At 34.6% G+C, this 24,644-nt stretch overlaps 1 protein-coding gene across 11 annotated transcripts in view; it reads left to right on the top strand.

Moving 5' to 3' along the window:
• The window catches only part of ANO5 (anoctamin 5), a 137,325-nt gene that overhangs the window by 4,052 nt on the left and 108,629 nt on the right, over positions 1 to 24,644 (top strand). For 5 of the 11 annotated variants that reach the window (XM_028500870.2, XM_028500869.2, XM_055078795.1 and 2 more), the window contains exons 2-3: positions 8,214 to 8,257; positions 18,305 to 18,355. In XM_028500870.2, the coding sequence (XP_028356671.1) occupies positions 8,214 to 8,257; positions 18,305 to 18,355 (95 nt within the window). The remainder of the gene's footprint in view (positions 1 to 8,213; positions 8,258 to 18,304; positions 18,356 to 24,644) is intronic. The other 6 variants (XM_028500871.2, XM_055078799.1, XM_028500872.2 and 3 more) reach the window with 3 other exon arrangements.

Raw genomic sequence — 24,644 nt, forward strand, 5'->3', positions numbered from 1 at the left:
ACGGGTTCGTGCCCAGGTCCGGGAGGATCCCACGTGCTGCGGAGCGGCTGGGCCCGTGAGCCGTGGCCGCTGAGCCTGCGCGCCCCGAGCCTGTGCTCCACAACGGGAGAGGCCACAGCAGTGAGAGGCCCGCATACCAAAAAAAAAAAAAAAAAAATATATATATATATATATATATAAAAATGGATTTCTTAGAGTAAATTCCCCAATATAGGTAAGCCTGGATCTGTGTATTTTGTAGTTCCTAAATCATCTTTGAAGAGTAAATATGAGAAAGTTAAACAATTGATTTACATGAGACAAAATTTCTAACCGGAGAGAGAATGTTAACTTTGTGTCTTTCAGACATAATAGATGTTTCTAGGATTTGTTATATTTTCTCAGTTTATTTTCTTAACAGTTGAACATTTAAGCAATCAGTGATCTCCAATTAGCTGTTTTCCTACAATCTAATAATTTTTAAAATGAAATTATAAGGGCAATGAGTAATAGACCATTTAAATAGTTACGTAAAGAAACACTGCTAGTAAAATATCAATGTTGCTGAAATTGAACTATTGACTGGTTGACATTGTAAGGAAATTCTGATTTGAAATATTCTTTCTTTGGCTGATTTATGACACATTCAGCATTGGAAAAGAAAGTTTAAGGGTTTAACATTGGAAAAGGCAGTTTTAAAATTGAATGTAAAGTTGCTTGCGTCTTTACAACTACATCAAGCATTGTATTTAACCAAACCACCTATCCTTTAATAATATGAATATTTGATTGCATATATGTTATTTTATGCTGCTGGAAGAAGTGTAAACTGAGAAGACCATTTGGTAAATGCAAGGGCTATTTTGGGGTTCTGGGTTTGCCGCAGTGTGTATTCTTAGTAATGTGCTTTCAGTGAAAACTCCAAGCTGTCTTTGGGCTGGCTTAAATTTTAGCTCATATTTTATGATTCTCCATAGTGATTGATATTAAACCCTTCGTAGTTCTGGTTTCTAGCCCACAGGAAAAGTACAGTCAATTCTATTGACTTTAGAGGAAGTTGGAGGAATAATGAGAAGCCGCTCTAGAGTTGTTGGCTTCAAATCTTGCCTCTTCATATAGGCCTCTGTTTTGACAGAGGTTTGGAGATTATGCACAGTTTCTTCATCTTTGTACTCTCTGAGCGAGTGTGAAAGTGTATCTGAGTCTATGGCATGTGTGAACATCTGATTGCGTGTGTGTGTGAGAGAGAGAAAGAGTGAGTTAGTGAGCACTTTGTGTCAGAGGGAGCATGGTGTGTGAGGAAATACATCTATCTTCTTTAATCTTTCTGCTTTTCAGAAAGGGATATGGTTTACAAAGTGCACTCTACCTGGCTCTCAGGGAGCTTGCAGTCTTGTGGAGGGAGGTATAATTGGGCTAGGTAGCCACAAAGGGCTTAAGTTCAGGGTGGTATGGGGGCAGGGAAGAGGCTAACTGTGGGGCAGTTGAGGAGGTTTCAGGCAAGGCTTGAAAGGAGGATGTCAAAACTGATATAAAGTGAAAAATAAGCAAGAATTAGCCAAAAAAGATATTGTTGTTAGATCCAGGGCGAGGAAGCAGCAAGTTGAAAGGCGAAAGCATAAGAGAATTAGTACGGACAGGAGATAATCTGGAGGAACTGTTCTGACCCCTTTCCACATTCTCAAATAAATGCATTGCATCAAGTTCTGATAGCAGTTTGAAAATATTTTTTAACTAGGTGTTTTATGTTAAATGCAGCAAAAATAATTAGAGGAAGGAGGGGTTAATGCTTCCAGTTTTTCTACTTTCTTTTCTAAAATACAGAATTATAAAATACTCTATAACTCTAACTTAAGGTGTGCATTTGTTTGCTCTGTGCTTGGAACTATATTTAGTTCTATGCACAATAGTGACTGTTTTTGCCCTCAAGAAAATAAAAGCCTCCTTACGTCAATGTGCAAGTACAATACGTTGAGAGACAAAGCATGTATTTCTTAGAATCCTGTTCTTTATCAACTCATTATAAGAGTTTGCTAGATTGGTTTCCTTTTTATTGGAAAGTCCAATGAGCGGTGGTCAAGACATTATGGAATTTTGAGCTGTATATCTAGACAGTATTCATGGGTAAAACCCTTTGATGATGGTACTGTATAATATTTTATATTTTTCAAATAATTTTTACTTATATTTTTAATCTTTTAGATGAGGAAACCTGTACTCAGAAAAGTTGTGATATGGCTGTAGCTACAGTTTGTTAGTTTTCAAGCTTTGCTTATGCTAGCTATTAACTTTTTAATAGATCTTGCAACAAAAAGACCTGAATACAAAAGATAGTCTTTCATCTTTATTCTGACACTCTAAAACTCATCCCAAAGAATTTTAAACAGTTCTGAAAATTAATAAAAGAATAGAATATATCCTAATAATAATAGCAATATCAACAAGAATAACTGATATTCATTGATCACTTCTGTGCCAATGACTGCATGAAGCAATTTACACGCATATTTTTCATTTAATGCTTGCACATATCTTAGGAGATAGACATTAATGCCATTTATGTGATATTTGGTAACTCTGAATTTATGTCATATTCTTAAGTTGCAAGGAGGCTAGGAAATGTGTTTTTTCATTTTTTGTTTTTTGTTCTTTTTTTGCTAGAGCTCTTTGCTGTACCATATAATTAGTATTTTGTTAGTAAAGAACAAGGAAGAGAAAGGATATTTGTGGGGAGCCAGCAGCATCTGCTGTGTTCATTGACCACCATTAATAATCTTCCCCATTTCATTAAATGAAATCTTGAATTGCTCAAGCCTAGGAGTCTTTAATCTTCTTTGTCTCTCCACCTGCACATCTAAAATTTGATAGCAGTTTGTTTCCAATTTTTACTCAAATATCTAAAGTCCATTTATGTGCCTTCATTTGCACTGTTCCAACTCCAGGCCAGACTGCCGTCATCTATTGTGATTCATTGCAGCAACCTCATAATTTGTTTCCTTTCTCCATTCTTACTTTCTTTTAACCCATTCTCCAGTCAGCAACTAGTGCTCTTCATAAAATTTAAATGTAAATTCTATTTAAAAGCTTTTTTGTGGCTTACTGTTTCTCTTAGGAAAAAATACAGGCATACAAGGTCCTCCACAAACTGTCTCCCACTCCATGCCTGTCCAACATCTTCTCAGGCCTCTCTGCCATTTACCTACTCATCTCTAGCTTGACCTTCGTTTCTTTCAACACCTAAAACTATTCCTGTCTTACAGCCTTTATGTGTTCTTATGTGACTTGTATCCTCTCAACTTTCACATCTCAGTATAAACATTACTCCCTCAGAGAGATTTTCTGAGTTTCTCATGTCTAACTTGCACCCCTCCCTGTTTCTCTCTCCCTCTCTCTTTGCTCTTTTTGTCTCTATTATAGCATTTATCACAATTTTTGGTCTGTCTCTTCTACTGTACTGTAAATTTCTTAACAACAGAAAATCAATACATGTTAGCCATTATCACCACTGTCATTATCAATATTATACTGATGATCAATGTCAAGAGCTGTGAAAAGTCTGAGATTTTACCGCACATGGAAGTTAACCAAGTAGCCTGTTACAATTTCATGGTTACTGGTAGAAGATATGAGACACCTGGATCAGAGACAAAGGACAGTTTACTATTCACAGCATTAACAATATGGTGAGTAGTAGCGTGTTCTAGTTTCCTGAGCCCAAGTTGCCACAGATCAATGCAGGGAGGGTTTGCACATTTGGTGGGTGGTTTGCAGTACAGTAGAGCAATCTGAGCTTGGGGAACTTGAGTCTTTTTATTGGTCAGTAATTTGCCTTCCCTTTGCTCTGGAGGGAGACACTGATCCAGTTTTCCAAGACAGTAAGCAAATGTGTCCTTTGCTCCTGAAGGAGTCTCTATCTCTATCTCAACAAAGATCCTTGAAAAGATAATCCAGAACAAAGGGCAGTCCGTGTCTCATTTTCAAGATGTGCAGAAACTTGAAAGACCCAAGGAGAATTGTATCCCAACAACATCTACCCTTAACTGTTCATCCCTAAGTAACATACTTTGGTTTTGTATAGCTAACTTTATATAACTGAAATATTACTAAATATTTCTGCCTTTTTTGCTGAACTATTTTTGGGAGATTTATCTATGTTTTTGCATGTAATTAAAATTAATTCACTTTTGTTGCTAACTATAAAACGTGATATGATTATACCACATTTTATTGATCCATTGTACTATTTCTGGATATTTGAGGTGATGTTGATTTTCTAGTTAACCCCAATAATACTGTTATGAACATTCTTGTACATTCCCACAGTGCATGTATTTCTGCATTTATACCTAAGACAGCATTTTTAAACTTTTTGATCTCAGAACCCCTTTATACTCTTAACAATCATTAGGAACTTCAAAGAGCTTTTGTGTATGTGAGTTAAGTTTACTGGTATTTACCAAGGATATCTGCTTTTCCACTTCTGTTCAACATAGTACTGGAAGTTCTACCCAGAACAGTTAGGCAAGAAAAAGGAATAAAAGACATCCAAATTGGAAAGGAAGAATTAAAATTGCCTCTGTTCACAGATGATATGATCTTTTATGTAGCAAACCCTAAAAATTCCATAAAAAACCTGTTAGAACTATAAATGCAGTCAACATTTATAAAGTATCATAATATGAAGTCAACACACAAAAATCAGTTACATTTTTGTATATAAACAATGAACAATCTCAAAAGGAAATTAAGAAAATTTTTTTACATTAGTATCAAAAAGAATTAGATACTTAAGAATAAATTAACCAAGAATGTGATGACTTGTACAAATAAGACTACAAAACATTGCTGAGAGAAATTTTAAAAGTCATAAATACATGCAAACACATCTCTTGTTCATGGATTAGAAGACTTAATATTGTTGAGATATCAATACCACCAAAGTGATTTATAGATTCAGTGCTATTCCTATCAAAATTTTAATTATGTTTTTTGTAGAAATAGGAAAATCCATCCTAAAATTCATATGGACTCTCAAGGGACCCCAAATAGCCAATCAATCTTGAAAAAGAAGAACAAAGCTGGATGACTCACTGATTTCAAAGTTAACTACAAAGCTACAGTTATCAAAATAGTATGGTACTGGCATAAAGACAGATATATAGACCAATGGACTAGAATAGAGAGCCCAGAAATAAACTCTTGCATATATATGGTCAAATTATTTTTTACAAGGATGCCAAGGCCATTCAATGGGGGAAGGTCAGTCTTTTCAATAAATGGTGCTGGGAAATTTGGATATCCATGTGCAAAAATGTGAAGTTGGGTCCTTACCTAACACCATGTACAGAAATTAACTCAGAATGGACCAAAGACCTAAATGTAAGACATAAAACAATAAAACTCTTAGAAGAAAACATAGGACAAAAGTTTCATGACATTGGATTTGACAGTGGTTTCTTGGATATGACATCAAAGGCACAGGCAAGAAAAGAAAAATAGACAAATTGACCTCACAAATATGAAAAAAAATTGTGCCTCAAAAGACACTGCAAGTAAAGTAAAAAGACAAACCACAGAATGGGATAAAATATGAGCAAATCATATATCTGATCCAGTTAGAGAACTCCTAAAACTCAATGATAAAAAACCAAACAACCTGATTTAAAAATGGGCAAAGGACTTGAATAGGCATTTCTATAAAGAAGATATAAAAATGGCCAAGAAGAACATGAAAAGATACTCAACATCATAATCATTAGGGAAATGCAAATCAAAACTACAACGAGGTACCACCTCAAATCCATTAGGAGGCCTACTATCAAAAAAAAAAAAACAACAAAAGTTGGAGAGGATGTGGAGTAATTGGAAACCTGGTGCACTCTTGTTGGAAATGTAAAATGGTACAGTATGGTGGTTCCTTAAAAAAAGAATTACCATAAGATCTAGCAATTCCACCTTGTGTATATACCCAAAAGAATTGAAAGCAGGATCTTGGAGATATTTGTACACCCATGTAGATAGCAGCATTATTCACAGCAGCTAAAATGTGGAAGCAACAGAAGTGTCCATCAGTGGATGAATGGGTAAGCAAAATGTGGCATACATATACAATGGAATATTATTCAGCCTTAAAAGGCAGGAAATTCTGACATATGCTACAGCATTGATGAAACTTGAGGACATGCTATGTGAAATAAACAACTCACACAATGAAAAATACTACATGATTCCACTTATATGTGGTACTTAGAGTAGTCAAAATCATAGAGACAGAAAGTAGAATGGTGGTTGCCTGGGGCTGGGAAAGGGGAGAATGAGGAGTTGGTAATGAGTATAGTGTTTCAGTTTTACAAGATGAAAAGAGTTCTGAGATGGATGTTGGTGATGGTTGCTCAGTATTATGAATGAATTTAATACTGTTGAACTGTGCTGGTTAATGGTTAATATGGTAAATTTTATATTATTTGTATTTTATCACAATAAACAAAATTGGGAAAGAAAAAAAAACTATATAAATGGTAGGCTTATATTTTCTGTATTTTCAGAATATATACTAATACTTCCTAAAATTACAGTTACTGTGGATGGCTCTTAAGTGGTAGCAATATTTTATTCCATTCCCATTGTGATTTTCTCCCCCCATTTTTTTTTTTAACATCTTTATTGGCGTATAATTGCTTTACATTGTTGGGTTATTTTTTGTTGTATGACAAAGTGAATCAGCTACACATATACATATATCCCTGTATCTCCTCCCTCTTGCATCTCCCTCCCACCCTCACCCGCCAATCCCACCCCTCTAGGTGGTCACAAAGCACCGAGCTGATCTCCCTGTGCTATGCGGCTGCTTCCCACTAGCTGTCTGTTTTACATTTGGTAGTGAATATATGTCCATGCCACTCTCTCACTTGGTCCTGCCTTACCCTTCCCCCTCCCCATGTCCTCAAATCCATTCTCTGCATCTGCGTCTTTCCTCCTGTCCTGCCCCTGGGTTCATCAGAACCATTTTTGTTTTGTTTTGTTAGATTCCGTATATATGTGTTAGCATACGATATTTTTTTTAACATCTTTGTTGGAGTATAATTGCTTTACAATGGTGTGTTAGTTTCTGCTTTATAACAAAGTGAATCAGTTATACATATACATATATCCCCATACCTCTTCCCTCTTGCATCTCCCTCCCTCCCACCCTCCCTATCCCACCCCTCTAGGTGGTCACAGAGCACCGAGCTGATCTCCCTGTGTTATGTGGCTGCTTCCCACTAGCTATCGATTTTACGTTTGGTAGTGTATATAAGTCCATGCCACTCTCACACTTGTCCCAGCTTACCCTTCCCCCTCCCCATGTCCTCAAGTCCATTTTCTAGTAGGTCTGTGTCTTTATTCCCATCTTACCCCTAGGTTCTTCATGACCTTTTTTTTTTTTCCCCTTAGATTCCATATATATGTATTAGCATACGGTATATGCCCAGTAGTGGGATTGCTGGGTCGTATGGTAGTTCTATTTGTAGTTTTTTAAGGAACCTCTATACTGTTTTCCATAGTGGCTGTATCAATTTACATTCCCACCAGCAGTGCAAGAGTGTTCCCTTTTCTCCACACCCTCGTGAAATATTTCTCAGTGTTTTGCAAATTGGAGTCCCTAGAGAATAAGAATCAGAATTCTATATTTAACAGTTTTTAGCGTCAGAAGCTTATTTGAAGATGTATTTCAGTCCAGATGACTCAGCACATAACTATCATGAAGATATCTGTGTCAGGAAAGTAATTTGGCCTATTTAAAACTGGTAGTCCTCTGTTAGTACTTTACTTGTAACCAGTGTGGTTCAGTTCCAGGAAAACACACTGATAGAATAATAAATCTCACATGGTGAGAACTAAGAGCTAGGGATGGACATCCCTACTGAATGTTTTCCTCTCAGCAGTTTTGTGACTATGGAATTACAACTGTATTCATCAGAGTTAAGTTTATTTCTTAGTGGGTGAGATTATAACCTACACATTAGTATTTGATGATTTTCCTCTATATTATAGACAGTTTTTGGTGCTGAATTCTTTTGAGTTTGTTTTGAACAACTTAGCTCCAGGAAGATCTTGGATGTTTTCTTCCAACATTATTTTCTTTGGACTTCTTTTGTTTAAATTTTGAATTCCTATTTTCTCCTTATGCAGACTTAACATACTGTGATTGGTTGGCCGTTTTAACATGATTTTGTTGTTGTTGTTTAATTTAGGGAGAAGAGCCAGTAGAGAAGAACGTTTTTTTGAAGTAAGTGAGGTAAGTTAAATGTATGTGTTAGCCTCCTATAAGTCAGAACAAAAAATTGAGCCAAGGTTAGAAATGTACTTCATATGAATACTTAGGTCTTTGTACTCCAGTTATTTACTCATACTACATTCTTAATGTTTTCTCCTCCAACCTATTCATTTTTAAGTAAGTAAAGCAAGCTCCATGTTTCATGCAGATTTAATACTGAATCTTTCTGTATGTTATAAGGGAGCAGCCATAAGTTTGGATTTGTTTTGAGGCTTTCTGTGATATAAACTCAGAAATGCTGAGACTTGATATGCAAGATAATAGTATTTGGCTTAATACTTTGCTTGACTATAATGCAGGTATAATATTTGATAGCTTTTTTTGTTAAAGTTATTAGTAGTATGTGATTAGTGCATTTTTACTGAGGTATAATTGACATATAATATTATATTAATTTCAAGTATACAATATAATGATTCATATCTGTATACACTGTGAAATATCACCACAGTAAGTCTAATTACCATACATCATCATACAAAGTCACAGATTTTTTTTTTCTCGTGATGACAGCTTTTTTTTTAAACAGCTTCAGTGAAGGCTCCTATATTTTTATAAAGTCTTTATTGAATTTGTTACAATATTGCTTCTGTTTTATGTTTTGGTTTTTTGGCCCCGAGGCATGTGGGATCTTAGCTTCCTCCCAGGGATCGAACCCGCACCCCCTGCATTGGAAGGTGAAGTCTTAACCACTGGACCCCCAGGGAAGTCCCTTGTGATGATAGCTTTTAAGATTTATTCTCTTAGCAACTTTCAAATATGCAATACAATACTATTGACTATAGTCACTTTGCTATAAATTACATCCCCATGACTTATATGTAAGTGAAAGTTTGTACCTCTTGGCACTTTCACCCATTTTGCCTACCTCCAGCCACCTCTCCTCTGGCAACCACCAGTCTTTCTCTGTATCTGTAAGTTTTGTTCTATTTGTTCATTTGTTTTGTTTTTTAGACTCCACATATAAGTGAAATCATACAGTCTTTTGTCTTTCTCTGTCTGACTTATTTCACTTATTTCACTTAGTGTAATACCCTCAAGGTCCATTGATGTAGCAATTGGCAAGATTTTATTCTTTTTTTATGACTAAGAAGTATTCCATTGCATATATATATATATATATATATACACATCTAACATATATATACATATATACATATGTATATATGTATATACATATATACATATGTATATATATATGTGTATATACATATACATATATATATATACATCTTATTTATTAATCATCCATTCATGTAAACTTAAGGTTGTTTCCATATTTTGGCTATTGTAAATAATGCTGCAGTGAACGTATGGGTGCATGTATCTTTTCAAATTAGTGTTTTCATATTCTTTGGATAAATAACCAGAAGTGGAATTGTCACATCCTGTGGTAGTTCTGTTTTTAATTTTTTGAAGAATCTCCATACTCTTTCCCATAGTATCTGTACCAATTTATATTCCCACCAGCAGTGGACAGGGGTTCCCTTTTCTCTACATCCTTGCCAACACTTGTTATTTCTCGTCTTTCTGATGATAGCCATTCTGAGAAGTGTGAGGTCATATCTCATTGTGGTTTTGATTTGCATTTCTCTGATGATTAATGATGCCGAACGTCTTTTCATGTGCCTGTTGGCCATCTGTATTTCTTTGGAAAAATGTTTATTTGTTCATCTGTCGATGGACATTTAGGTTGCTTCCATGTCCTGGCTATTGTAAATAGAGCTGCAGTGAACATTGTGGTACATGAGTCATGTGTATTGATTTTATACCCTGCAACTTTACTAAATTTAATAATTAGTTCTATCAGTTTTTTGGTGGAGTCGTCAGGGTTTCGGTTATATAAACTCATGTCATCTGTGAAGAGTGACAGTTTTACTTTTCCTTTCCAGTTTGTAGGCCTTCTATTTATTTTTCTTGCCTAATTGATCTGGCTAGGACTTCCAATACTATGTTGGCTGAAAGTGGCAAGAGTGGGCATCCTTTTCTTGTTCCTGATCTTACAGGAAAAGCTGAAAGCTGTTTAGTATGATGTTAGCTGGGGGCTTGTCATATATAGCCTTTATTATGGTGATATATGTTCCCTCTATACCCACTTTGTTGAGAGTTTTTAATCCTATAAATAGTGAGATTTTTACTTCTTCCTTTGAAATTTAGATGACTTCTTTTTCTTTTCCTTGCCTAATTGCTGTTGCTTGGACTTCCAATACCATGTTGAGTAAAAGTGCCAGGAGTGGGCATACTTCTCTTGTTTCTGATTTTAGAGGAAAAGCTATCAGTTTTTCACCATTGAGTATACTGTTAGCTGTGGGATTGTCATAAATGGCCTTTATTATGTTGAGGTATATTCCTTATATACCCACTTTGTTGAGAGTTTTTAATCATAAATGGATGTTGAATTTTGCCACACGGTTTTTCTGTATCTTATTATTTTTATCTTTGATATGATGGTATGACTTTTATCTTTTGTTTTGTCAATGTGCTGTATTATGTTGATTGATTTGCTGATGTTGAACCATCCTTGCATCCCTGGAATCAATTTCCACTTGATCATGGTTTATGATCCTTTTAATGTATTTTTGAATTTTGCTTGCTAATATTTTGTTGAGGATATGTTCATCTGTGTTCAAGAGGTGTATTAGTCTGTAATTTTCTTTTTTTGTGTGTGGTGTCCTTGTCTGGTTTTGTTATCAGGCTAATGCTGGCCTCATAAAATGAGTTTGGAAGTGTTTCCTCTTCTTCAATTTTTTGGAAGAGTTTGAGAATGATAGATATTAAATTTTCTTTGAATGTTTGTTAGAATTCTCCAGTGAAGCAGTCTGCTCCTGGAATTTTGTTTGTTGAGAAGTTTTTGATCACTTATTCAATTTCCTTATTAGTAATCAGTCTGTTCAGACTTTCTATTTCTTTCTGATTCAGTCTGGAAAGATTGTATGTTTCTAGGAATTTGTCCAACTCTTCTATGTTGTCCAATTTGTTGACATATAGTTGTTCATAATAATCACTGAGTCTGCATTTACATTAATTTACATTAATTGTACTTATTGCCATTTTGTTCATTGTTTTCTGGTTGTTTTCCTCTCTGTTCCTTTCTTCATCTCTTGCTCTCTCCCCTTGTGGTTTGATGAGTTTCTGTAGTGGTATGGTTGGATTCCTTTCTCATGATCTTTTTTGTGTCTACTATAGATTTTTGCTTTGTGGTTACCATGAAACTCACATATGTTAGCCTGTGTGTGTGTGTGTGTGTACACACATACAGTTCATATTAAATTGATAGCTAGTTGTTTGAATGCATTTTAAAACTCCACATTTTTACTCCCTCACATGTTCTATGTTTTTGAGGTCACATTTTACATCTTTTTATTTTGTGTATCCCTTAACTAAATATTGTAGTTATAGTTATTTTTACTACTTTTGTCTTTTATCCTTCATACTAGCTTTTTAATAATCCACTACTTTTACTATAGATCTATCTTCACCAGTGAGATTTTTACTTACATATGTTTTCTTGTTATTAATTAGTGCTCATATTTTTTCAGCTTAAAAAAGTTCTTTAACATTTTGTGTAAGTCCGGTTTAGTGGTAAGGCTTTAGAGGCAGCAGGAGAGCACAGGGCTGGGTACACCCACTGCTTTTAGTGATGGAGCAGGAGAGTGCAGGGACGAGGCACTCCCACTGGCTTTAGCTGGACAGTGGGAGAGTGCTATCACTGTGTGCACCCACTGGTGCTAGCCAGGTAGAGGGAGAAGGCAAAAATGGCCCCCACCAACACCTCTATCCCTAGAGAGAGTCCTAACAGGCCCTGCCCCTCTGAGAGATGCTTTAAGATTGGCAAATGAATCTTTTTCACATATAGGTTAGGTGCTTTTCAAACTGCTTCTTTTGTGGTGGGTCCCAGGGTGAGTGAGTCTATAGATGAGCCCTTTAAGAGTAGAATCTTAGTTCCCTATAGCCCTTTGGGTCTCCTGAACATAAGCCCTGTTGGTTTTCAAACCGTTCACTTTGGGGGCTTGTCCCTCCAGTGCAGGTCCCAAGGGTTGGGGTGCCTGATGTGGGGCACAAATCCCTCATTTCTCAGGAAGAAACTCCATATTTGTGAGATCCTTCCTGATTATGGGTGAGCCGCACCCAAGAGTGGGATTTTTGGTGGGATTGCATCTCTGTTTTTCCCACCCTCATCATTGTGGCCCTTTTATCCTTTGTTTTGGAGGTGCTAGTCAGATAGTTTTCATTTTTTAGAGGGAATTGTTCCATTTGTAGCTGGAGATTTGGTGTGTCCATGGGAGGAGGTGAGTTCAGGATCTCCTTATACTGCCATTTTGAACCTGATAAGTGCTTATTGATGACTATGCCAGGGTTTAAGTTACTCAACCTGAATAAGTAAATATATTAAATAAAATTATAAATAATAAAGTTAAATACAATTTGCAAAAATACAGGATTCTCTTAAGCAAAGTCCTTATTTTATTTATATAAACTTGCAAATAGATACTAACAACTTAATTTTTTTATTTTTTTTTGTATACGGAGTTGTAAGCATTCTAAAAGTATTTCAGATAAAATAATCTTTCTGGTAGGCTCTAGTTGACCCAGAGCCATACTCATAGAGTTGGATGTCCTTGAATTGGGTTAGGGATGAACAACCAAATAGAAAAAGTCTCTTTAAAAATAGCTTTTTAGGAGTGACTGAAATTCCCACCCTGGGAAACACAACTTACCAGAATAGGTTGGCTGTGTGCTACTTAGCTGGATAAACTGGCTCATTTAGCTGGTTGACTTAAGATTTCTGGAAGTTCTGGGCTCCTTTAGAAGCTCAGTGACCAAAATGCTGGGAAAAATAGAATATGAGAATTGAATAAACTATGAAAATCATTTGGTCCAGTTATTTTTACAGTGTAATTTGTAGACCACCTGAATAAGGATTATATAAAGAATTTCTTAAAAATGCAGACTCCTGGGACCAACCTCAGACTACTAATCAATATTGTTGGGGATAAGGTTAGGGAGTCATGATTTAAAAAGAGCACCCCAGGTTATTCATATTGCCATTAAAGTTTGGAAACCACTGTCATAAAGCATAGGCTCCACAACTAACGTGATGTAATGTGGCACAGAGAACGTATTTATTGAGTGAGTTAGTGAATTAAGACAATTATCTAGAAAATAAAGAACAGCAAAAATTAAAGCTTACATGTCTTTGGAGCAGACTGAGGAAAGATTTATCTTATGAGATTGACTGATGCAACTTGAATGATAATAATAATGTCATTTTCATTTTGTTTATATTGACATAGCAATAATATACTTCTTACAGATCTTTATATGTATTGTTCAAGTTAACTTCAAGTAATTATGAATTACTTCATATTCTTTGCTTCTTTGTGTATCTTTCATATTTATATGTATATTCCAAACTTACACTTCTGTAACAAAAAATATCCTCAAGTCATTTTATACTTACCTCTGCACATTTCAAGAGCAACCATAGTATTTTAGAAATAGCATATGTCATAATTTTTAGTTTTTTTTAGTGTTACTTTTATAGGAAGGCAGTAAGTGACAGGGGAATGTTCAACCCTATGAGAAAAGCACTATCATACCAAACTCCGTTTAGACTTAACCTATAGTTAGATCTAGCATACATATTTTTTTAATATAAAGTATGTTGGAATAAAAACAGCACTTCTCCGAAACAAAGATGAAGAATGGCTGATAAGGTTTAGAGTTATTAAATGGGTATATTATTGAATTAGCTGCAAAGTGACTGTTGCTCCTACTTCCAGAAAGATGGAGTAGACAAAATTTTCTCTATTTCTTTTCCTAAGTATAGCTAAAAACCCTGGACATTATATGTAAAACAAACATAATAAGACTGTGAATGTTAGAGAAGAAGACAAACTGGCTAGGGACTTTGGGACCCAAGGAACAACAGTGAAGTTAGTTCCCTGGATTTTCTCTTTGCTTCCTATGTTGCAGACTGGGTGCTTAAGAAGCCAGTAATACAGAAATGCTAACTGGCACAGACAAACAAAGCATCAAGAAAAACCTGTACTCCCTAGCCAATGGTCCAGGAACAGGGTAATGTAGGAGGACAGACAATTTTTGGTCAATAACTGCTTGTTGTAGCCAACCACCACAGGAAAAAATTGTAGTCCTGCCACCATCCCCTCCAAAAGAGCTCACGTGGGGAGACTAGACTTTCACCCCTGCCTGGTGTAACAAGGTGTCCCAACTTCCCATAGAGTTGGTGTCAGAGAAGGCTGAGTGGGGAACCAAGACTTTCATCCCCCACTGGGTGATAACGTGTCCCTGTCACACGCTCCCCTGCATGGTGTCAGTGGAGACAAGGTGGATGGCCTGGATTTCCACTCTTATCAGTGGTAACAAGGTAGCAACCCTTTTTTTGCTGTGTTGGTGTCAGCGGTGGCCTGGTGGAGAGACAGGAGTTTTACCACTGTCTAGAAGTAGAAAATCCACTCCCATACCACTCCCTGCCATGGTGACAATGAGGCCATGTGGGGAGCAGCAGGTGGCACCCTTGCCTTTTCCAGGTAGGTTGGGATCAGGAAGGACCTAATGATAAACTTGAACTCCCACCCCACACAGCAGTAATGGGAAACCGTCCCACCACCTCACCACCCGCTGGTGCCCACAGAGGCTGAGGGGGGAACCGGGACTTCTACCCCCACCAGGTAGTGAGGCATCATCCCACTGATCCTACCAGAGTGGTGTCAGAGGAGACCTGGTAAAACAGAAGATTTCAATAGAATCTAGAGTCTTATAATAGCCCCAAAGCCCAGATTTCTGTAGAAATTCACATACAATGCCAAGAACCAGAAGGATATCAACTTGGATGAGAAAAGACAATCTCGAGATACCAATGTTGAGGTGACACAGATGTTACAATGAGCTGATTAGGATTTTAAAGCAACAGTCATAAAAATGCTTCAATGAGCAATTATAAACATTCTTGAAACAAATAAAAACTAAAAATTCTCAGCAAAAAAAACATGTTTTAAAGAAGAAAATGGTAGAAATTTTAGAACTGAGGAATAGGATAACTGACAAAAAAACTCAACAGCAGAGGAGAAGGGATAGAGGAATGAATCACTGAATTTGGAGACAGAATAGAAATTACCCAACCTAAATAGCAGAGAGAAAGAAACTGAAGAAAAAAAAATGAACAGAGCCTCCGGGACCTGTGGAACTATGTCAAAGGTCAAACATTTGTGTTATTGGTAGTCCTAGGAGAAGAGAGTGGGCTGAAAAAAAAATTTCGAAGAAATAACAGCTGGAAATATCTCAGTTTGTTAAAAGACATAAACCTTACAGATTCAAGAAGCTGAGGGAACCACAAATAGGATAAACCCAAAGAAATTCATACCAATCAAACTGAAACTTGTTCAGAAAACTAAAGAAAAAAAAAATCTTGAAAGCAGTGAGGGAGAAACAACACCTTAACTCAAGGGGGAAAGTCATTAAAATGACAGTAGATTTCACATTAGAAACCATGGAGGCTAAAGGAAGCAATACAGATTTTTTTCAAGAGCTCAGTGCCAAATCAGAATTCTATAGCCAGTGAAAATACCCTTCAGGAATGAACAGAGAAATCAAGACATTCACAAAGGAAGGAAGAAAAAATTTTTCACCAGCACATCTATTCTAAAAGATTGGCCAAAGGAAGTTCTCTAACAGAAAGAAAATGATAAAATAAGGAATTTTGTAGCATGGAGAAGAAGGGAAATATCAACACAAAGAGTAAAAGCATGAGTAAATGCAATAGACTTTCTTGAGTTTTCAAAATTATGTTTTGACAGTTGAAGTAAAAACTTTACAATGTCTGATGTGGTTCTCAATATATGCAGAGAAATAGTTAAGACAATTATATTATAAACAAAGAAGGTTTGGGATTGTAAAGGGAAGTGAGGGTTTTATACTTCATTTGACAAGTAAAACATGTATACTGTAAACTGTGATAAATAATGTATATATAATGTAATTAATATCAAAGCAACCATTTAAAAAACTATCCGAAGAGATATACTCAAAAACTGTTAAGATAAATCAAAATGGAATTATAAAAATATTTCCAATAACCCATGGGAAGTCATGAAAAATAAAACAGAGAAATATAATACAGAAGAAACAAAGAGAAAACACAAAAATAAAATGGCAGAACTTTTAATTCCTAATACACCAATAATTACATGAAGTGTAAATAGTCTAAACACACAAATTGAAAAGAAAAAAGAGTTTGGCAAAGTGGATTAAAAAATGCAAGTAAAAGGATTAAAAATATACATTATGGATGAAAATAAATGCAAACATTAACAAAAAGAAAGCATGAGTGTTATATTAATATCACATCATTAATGTCGATTACACATTGGAGTAAAGAAAATTACCATGGACAGAGCAGGACATGACATAATGATAAAAGGAGTCCATCCAACAATGAAACATAGCAATGCTAAATTTGCATGCACAAAATAATAGCATCATAATATGCAAAGCAAAAACTAATAAATGGGAAGGAGTAATACACAAATCTATAATTATAACTGGAGGCTTCACTCTTTTGTCAATAATAGATGGAACAACTGAATAGAAAATCAGTAAGATATAGATGAACTCACATCAACTAACAGGATGTAGCCAACATTTATATAGTATTCCACCTGACACCAGTAAAATATACATCCGTTTCAAGTGCTGATGGAACACATGCCAAGACAGACTATATTCTGGGCAATAAAACAAACCTCAACAAATTTAAAATAATGGAAATAATGGAATGTGTTCTTGAACCACAATGTAATCAAACTAGAAATCAGTAACCATTGTTAACAGGAATATCTCCAACTTTTGGAAACTAAACAGCATACTTCTAAACAATCCAAGGGTCAAAGAAAGCCTAAAGGAAAAAACAAAAGGAAAACAAACAGACAAAAAAAACAGTGACCTGAATAAAAGTGAAAATGCAACATATTAACATTTGACGGATGTAGCGAGATTAATGCTGAAACTGAAATTTGTAGCAAATTTATAGCACTAAACATTTATGTAAGTAGAGAGGAAAAGTCTTAAATCAATAATAAGCTTCCGTTTCAAGAAATAAGAGCAAAATAAACCCAGACAAAACAGAAGGAAGGCAATAATAAAGATAAGAGCAGTAATCAGTAAGTTGAAAACAGAAAAATATTAGAGAAAAGCATTAAAACAAAAAGTTAGCTCTTTGATAGATAATAAAATTGTCAAACCTCTAGCTAGACTGACAAAAAGAGGAAAGAGAGAGAGGGAGGGAGAGAAAGCGAAATATTTGAGTGATCTCAAGAGTATGTATGTGCTGTGGTGTGCGAGCTATCATGGAGCATGAAGATTTAAATCCACCGTACAAGGGAGGCATCACTATTACTTTAACTACAAGTGAGGCATCACTATTACTTTAACTACAAGTGGTTTTGTGTATTTATATCTATGTATGGCTTTTCTCTTGAGTTATAAGTATAAATCCTTAAGAATTCTGGTGATGCATTTTCCAGGGTATTCACTTTAATAATTTCAAACAAATGATGAAAGGCCTAAAATAGCCAATTAATTCTGTCCTTCCTTTTGGTCCCGTTCAGGATTCAGCATCATTAAAAGATTGGAGCTCCTTGTTATTTCTCTGCAGTGTAGTACTTCTTAATCATTTCTTGTATCTCAGATTTTTTTTTTTTATGATTTGTTAAAGCTACCTCCAAAATTCTCATTCTTTCTCAAGTGCCCTCTCTCTCTCTCTCTCTCTCTCCGCATAAACATACACACACATTATACACCCACACATGCACATGTATACACATATATACACGCAGTTTTGCATCCAGTTTCAGGTGCTTCATAGCTCCCCTGAGTTGTGGGTTTAGTACTTCTGCACAGAGAACCTAGAGTTTTTATTGTTAAAAGTTATATACTCCCCACTTGATTATTATTATTAATGGCATTCTATCTTCTCCATGGTGCTATTAGCAGGACCTGAGCAGCAGAGAGTCCAGTTTTCTCATCAGTGAAGAACCAAGGGTAAGCAGTCATCTGTACTATACTTTCTTGCATGGACATGACGGGGTGTTTTTTTTTTTGTAGTCAGCAATCTTGACTATTTCTCAGTTCACAGTTGTTTTTCAGGTTCTTATACATGATATTAGAGAATTTATTACTTTGGAAAAAAATCAGTTTCTTATGGGAAAAAAAGTCATCAGACACATTAATGAGAATGACACATAAAGCATAGCACTTTGCTAGCATTTTACTTTCTCAATTTTACAGATGAGAAAATGAAGGATCTGAGAAGTTTAATGACTTGACCAAAATTATCCATATGTTTAGGGGGGCAGATCCTGGACTAGATTAGAACTCAGGTTTCTGAGGCCTAATTTAGTATTCTCTCTCCATACATCTTTCTTCTTACCTGTAAGTACATGCCTAAGAATAATCACGAAGAAGTACAGTTTATTTAAAAATCAAATTTGAATATCGATTAAGAGGTTAATAAAGGGATTCAGAATTTTTTGTTAGTTGTGTAGTAAATAAAAGATGCTGTTTGGGAAGATGGGGAAATAGAGTTATAGTCTTATACTGACAGTTTTGGTACAGACGTTTCCCTTTTCACTAGAGTACTGATCTTTATGTTCCAGAATGAAGGTTGTAGGATTGATCAGATTATAATACTTGAAATTTTATTGTTTTTATTTTTCTTTTTAATTTATGTTTATTTTTTGACCATGTAAAACATTCACGATTCCAAAGTTGAAAACCGTAGATCAAATAGAGTTTAGTGGAGCCTAAAGCTTATGCCATTTTGGTGTCATTTTTCAAGAAGAATAATGGGACAATTTTTACAAAAATGTTTGACCGTGAGAACACATTGCTAGAATCCTTCCTAAATCCTTGAAGGGACTGGTGCAAGTAAGAGGCCCTGAAGCTTAGACTTTATTAGCTTGAAGGTAAATCTATCTCAGTTTGAAACTATGAAACAAAGCATTTCAGAGAAAAATTTCTTCCTTGTTTTTCCTCTTAAACCTTCTTTAGTAACCATTTTTATTTAGTTTATCTTTCCAATGTATCCTTTACTTTTCTGTGTGTGTGTGTGTGTGTGTGTGTGTGTGTGTGTATGTGTGTCTACATACATATGTATATTTATATTCTTCCTGCTTCTTTAAAGGCAGCATACTGTATATACTGAACTGTTCTTTGGTTTTCACTTAAAAACATATCCTGGAGTTCACTCTATACTGTGTATCAATTTCACTCTAATTTGTTAGTATGTGGCATAGTATTCTATGGTGCCGGTTTAGGATAGTGTATTCATCCAGTCCCTTTACTGATGGATGTTTACGTTGTTTTTAATCTTGGAAATCTTTTCTCTTTTTAGTCTTTAACCCTTGGGAATAAGTTTGATAATATTTTGGCCAAATGTATCTTTCTAAGTAGGAATTAAGTAACAAAAAATAAAGGCATATGTAATTTTACCATATATTGCCAAATTCCCCTCTGTTTTGCATTTATAAGAAATATATGAGAGTCCTATTTCTCCATAGCTTCATTTACAGTGTATTAATAAGTTTAGATGTTTGCCTGTCTGTTAGAGAGATAGATAGTGGACCTTTTTCAGTTGAGAGCTTTTTCAGTTAGCTCTGTATCCTAGGATAGTTTAAACTTTCATTTCTCTCAATATGAGTGAGACATTTTATTTTTTTCTACGTTGATGGTCATTTTAATTTATTTTGCTGGATCATTCTGTCTATATTTCTTTGTCTATTTTCCTGTCAAGCTGTTAGTTTTTCTTTTTTTTTTCTTGATTATTTTGGAGCTGGTCACATATTTATTATTATCCCCTTGCCCATGATATGTTGCAAATAATTTCCCCAATTAAGTCATATACTAACAAATGAAGTTTTAAATTCCAAATGATTTTAAAGTGGTTTATGGTATTTCATTCTTTATGATGACGTTGTCTTTGGTCAAACAGTAAGTTATTAAAATTAAACAGTAGGTTTTCCTTTTTTAATCGACTTTGTATTTTAGTATAATTTTAGATTTACAGATTTATTATGAACATAGTACATAAAGTTCCTTATACGTCATGTACATTTTTCCTTATTTGCATCTTGCATTAATATGATATATTTGTTGCAAATAATGAACCAATATTTGTACATCATTATTAACTAAAGTCCATACTTTGTTCACATTCCCTTAGTTTTTCCCTGGTGTTCTTTTTCTGCTCCAGGATCTCATCCAGGACACCACATTGCATTTAGTTGTCATGTCTCTTCAGGCTCCTTTTGGCTGTGACAGTGTCTCAGACTTTTCTCGTTTTCAATAACCTTCACAGTTTTGAGGCGTACTTGTCAAGTATTTTGTAGAATGTCCCTCAATTATGGCTTTCCTGATGTTTTTCTCATAATTAGACTGGGGTAGTGCATTTTTGGGAGAAAGACAATAGGAGTGAAATGCTTTTTTCATCACATTATATGAAGGGTACATTGCCTACCCACATGACTTATTATTCCTGATGTTAACCTTGATTGCCTGGCTTGAAGTCATATTTGTCAGCTTGCTCTACTGTGAAGTTTTTCTTTCTCTTCTCCCTTTTTATACTGTAGAAGAAAGTCACTATGTGCAGCCCACTCAAGAATTGGGGGATTATGCTCCACTTCCTTAAGGGTAAATGAATTATTTGGAATTCTTCTATATGAGAAATAGGTCTCATTTATTTATTCATCAATTTATTTATACATTATTTGTATATTTATTTATATCAGTTTGGGCTCAGAGATATTTATTTTATATTTTGCATTATAGACTCAGTACTACTTCATTTACTTTGTTGCTCAAATTGGCCTTGCTTTGATTATTAAGAGCTTCTTGATTGATCCCTGTATCCCTTTGATATAACCCTATTGATTTTGCTTTGTTTTTAGCTTTTCTTACTTTCTGGCATTACGAGATGCTCTAAGCTCATCTCATCTTGTACTTTTCCTGTGTCAGTCCCAGAATCAACCATTTTTCCAGAGAAATTTTCTTTTAATGTTATAGAAATATCACAAAAGAAAAATCTGTATCAATCAGGGTCCTATTAGGCATACTCAAAATAGGATAATTTGAGGAGGGCTTAATAAAAAACTTTTACAAATATGGGGTGCCAGAAAAGCCCAGTGTGTATATATCTAGTAACCATGAATCTATTATCATCCATAGAACTGAAGGGAATTGGGAGGGAACAATTATTAGATCCCAGGAGAGAGTCATGTACTTGAGACATTCTTGAGAGGCTTAATGACCCTCAGTGGAAGGATACAGCCTTCCTGAATCCAACCTCAGAAAGGAAGACATTTATACTCTTTTCCCTCCTTCCAATGATTTGTGGGAAGCCAGAAGTCAAAGGAGCTCTTTGATACCTATCAGTATAACCAGTCGCCCTCCCAAGAAAAAAAGCAGGGTAGAGATGGATAGAGAAGGGTTCTGCTGAGACAAGCCAAAGATATCCAGCAGGATATCATTGGATATATTTTCCTTTTGGAAAAAAATGTAATCCTACCATTTTTATGGTAGAACTTCACTACTAATGATTCTATAAATACAGAGGAATTCACATAATTTAACCTTTTATTTTAAATAAAGTAGTCAACAGTGGATTTGATTGAGTACCTAAATGGCTAGCTAAATTGCTAGAAGGATGCTAAAACCATTAAATGAAACACAGAAAAATGGAGAAAATTATACCTAAAAGAACCTGTCTCAGAGTGAGTGCCATTTGTGTTGGGAGGAAAAATTTGAAAAGTACTTAGTGTTTAAAGAAGGAAGAATGGGAATTGGAAAGGCACACTAGAGGCATGCCTTAATAACAATCAACATGCTGTTAACAGGTTTTGAAGGGGTGTGGATCTTGTTCACCTCAGGGAAGATATTCCAAATATTTAATGACATGCTTGACATAGGCACAAACCAGCCAGAATGTACCTTTGAATAAATGAACCAGAAGCAATAAGTATGAATACAGATTAGTATTTATAATTGATCTACATATGTATTTAGATATGATTGCTCTAGGACTCAGACATTTGTCTCCTAGAGATCTTATTCAGTCTCATGGCATTAAATACCAATGATATGTTGTAACACTTAAATTTAAGTTTCTAGTATAGACATCAGACTTAAATATTAAGACCTTCAGACTTAAATATCCAAGCCATTTCCCCATCATATGCATTTAAATATCTAAAGACATCTCAAGATTTACATGTCTAAAATGTAATTTTTTCCTAGACAAAAAACTGCTCTTTTGAAGTCTTTCATATCTTAGCTACATACAATCTGTTCTAGTTGTTCAGGTTAAAAATTATCATGTTTATTGTTTATACATTACATACAATGAAATGCACCCATTTTAAGTGTACGGTTTGACAAATTTTAACAAATCACAACAATCAAGATATAGATTTCCATTACCTCAAAAAAGCTTCCTTTTTCTGTTTCACCTCTGCCCTAGGCAACCGCTGATTTGTTTTTTAAAATTTTTTTCTAAAGTAATATGTTAATGGAATCATACTATATGATGTATGTAATAGTATATACTATTTTGTGTCTCACTACTGGCTTTTTTTGTTCAGAGACTCATCCAAAACTTCAAATGATACTGATAAATTGAATCTTGTTGAATATATCTGTAGTTTTTTGGTTTCTTTTATTTTCTTTTATTGCTAAGTAGTATTCCATTGTATGGATATACCAAAATTTGTTTATCCATTCACCTGTTGATGGATATTTGAATTGTTTTCAGTTTGGGGACCATTATAAATAAAGCTGTTAGGAACATTCATGTAAGAAGTGTTTGTATAGACATATATTTTCATTTCTTTTCATTAATTTCCTAGGTGTAAAATTTCTGGATCATATGAAAAATGTATGTGTAACTTTATATGAAACTGCTAAACTATTTTAAAACGTGGTTGTATATTTTTCATTCCTACCAGTAATGCATGAGAATTCTAGTTGCTCTACATCCTCACCAGCACTTGATATTGTCAACTTTTTAACTTTAGTGATTGAATGGAGGTTATCTCATGGTTTCAGTTCTCATTATCCTGATGAATGATAATGTTACACATCTTTTCATGGGCTTATTGGCCATTCATACATCTTCTGTTAACTATATGTTCAAATCTTTTCTGTATTTTTAGAAATTGGATTATCTTTTTATTGACTTGTAAGAAGCTTTTATGTATTCTGAATGCAAAACCTTTGTCAGTTGTATTTATTGCAAACATTTTCTCCCAATCTGTGACTTTCCTTTTCTTTACTTAACACTATTTTTAAAAATACAAAGTTTCAAAGTTCAATTTCTCATCCTTTTTCTTTTATGATCCATGTTTCTTGTGCTGTATCTAAGAAATATTTGTCTGCACCAAAGTAGGGGAGATTTTCTCAGATTTTCTTCAGTTTTATAGTTTTAACTTTTACTTTTGGTCTAGAATTCATTTTGAGTTAACTTTTGTAGATGACTTGTGGTGAGAATTAAATTTATTTACTTGTAAAATATGCATATTTAGCACTACCTGTTGAAATGACTGTCTTTTCCTCATAAATTACTTTAGAACTTTTGTGGAAACTGACCGTGTATGTGTGAGTTTATTTCTAAACTCTCTATTCTGTCCCATCATATGTCTATTCTTATGCCAATATTACACTGTCTTGATTATTCTCACTTTATAGGAAGTATTAAAATCAGGTAGAGTAATTATTTCTAATTCATTCTTCTTTATCAAAATTGTTTGGCTACTCTAGATTCTTTACATTTCCAAATAAATTTTAGAATCAGCTTGCCAATTTCTAAAAAAAAAATCTTATTGGTATTTTCATTGGTATTGCCTAGAATCTATAGATCAATTTGAGGAGAATTTACATCTTAACAATATTGATCTTTCAACACATGACAATAAAATATATCTCTATTTTGATCTTTTTTAGTATATCTCAGCAATATTTTCATTTTCAATATATAAGTATTGCACATATATGTTAAATCTGTCCATAAATACTTCATATTTTTGATACTCATGTAAGTATTGCGTTTTTTAAATTTCCAATTGGACATTGCCATACATATATATAATTTTTATCTTGGGTTTAAAAAATATGCAGATTTAAAACACATGGCAGAATAATAATTCAAAATTTAGGAGTAAAGGTGTTCAAATTAGTATAATGAGAGAAAAATGCTATTGACAACTTCTATGTAGCACCAATAATATAGGTTTTCAATTCTATTCCTAGAGAAGAGACTCTAAAGAATCTTTTTACAATTAAA

This window comes from Physeter macrocephalus, chromosome 16, assembly GCF_002837175.3.
Source record: "Physeter macrocephalus isolate SW-GA chromosome 16, ASM283717v5, whole genome shotgun sequence".
In the NCBI taxonomy this organism is placed as follows: domain Eukaryota; kingdom Metazoa; phylum Chordata; class Mammalia; order Artiodactyla; family Physeteridae; genus Physeter; species Physeter macrocephalus.